This window comes from Gregarina niphandrodes, assembly GCF_000223845.1.
Source record: "Gregarina niphandrodes unplaced genomic scaffold scaffold00955, whole genome shotgun sequence".
Classification (NCBI taxonomy): Eukaryota; Apicomplexa; class Conoidasida; order Eugregarinorida; family Gregarinidae; genus Gregarina; species Gregarina niphandrodes.
The window spans coordinates 1-829 of NW_011646227.1; the positions used below are offsets into that span (position 1 = coordinate 1).

The 829-nt window shown below is 48.7% G+C and overlaps 1 protein-coding gene across 1 annotated transcript; it reads left to right on the top strand.

Annotated features, from left to right (window-relative positions):
• Nucleotides 1-511: 511 nt before the first annotated feature.
• Nucleotides 512-736, top strand: GNI_240920 (RNA-directed DNA polymerase; the record flags this gene model as incomplete). The annotated part of the gene is made up of 1 exon (XM_011136495.1): nucleotides 512-736. A coding segment is annotated over one exon (225 nt), but the record flags the coding sequence as incomplete, so codon positions are not given.
• Between the last annotated feature and the right edge of the window lie 93 nt (nucleotides 737-829).

Genomic DNA, 829 nt, shown 5'->3' on the forward strand with positions numbered 1-829 from the left:
AACTGCGCATATTCACCGTGTTGTTCTGCTTGTGGAGAAGCTTATTACGTGCCCATAGGCTAAGAAGACCTGTCTATGGTTCAGAAGGAGGATATTGCGAACATGTTGTTGCACTACGACAAGACTTGGCGGCTAACGAAACCAGGGCAGTGCCAGTCGCTCGAACATGCCATCAACACTGGTGATCATCAACCGGTTAAGCAAGGCATGAGAAGATACTCGCCAGAACAGAAGGAAGAAATCAGTAGGCAAGTTCAGGACTTATTGTCAGTCAATGCAGTCGAGGAGTCCATCAGTCCATGGCGTTCACAGATATTCATGGTTCCTAAAAAAACCGGGGAATGGCGCACGAGCGTGGATTACCGAGCTCTAACTGAGGTGACGATGCCAGACACTTTTCCTTTACCGGTGATCGAAGACCTTCATGATCATTTAGGCGGGGTCGAACACGTCATGGGACAAAGCCAAAACTGCCTTTGCTACACTAACGGGACTCTATCAGTTCAATGTGATGTCCTTCGGGTTGGTCATTGCTCCCGCTATCTTCCAAAGGATGACGACCAAGCTGCTCGAGGATCACCTAGGAAAAGGCTGTCTCGTCTACATTGACGATATCATAATTTACGGCACTTCATGGCCCGTACTGATGGACAACTTCGAGTGGATTCTTCAACAACTACTCCGTCATCAGATCCACCTCAACATCCGGAAGAGTCACTTCGGACTCTCCGACATTGTCGAAAACCTGAACCCACGTCATCCACGTCATCCAGTTTTCGGCAATTCTATTCACGGGCTGTTCTGGGAATCGAACCCAGGACTTCTTCCA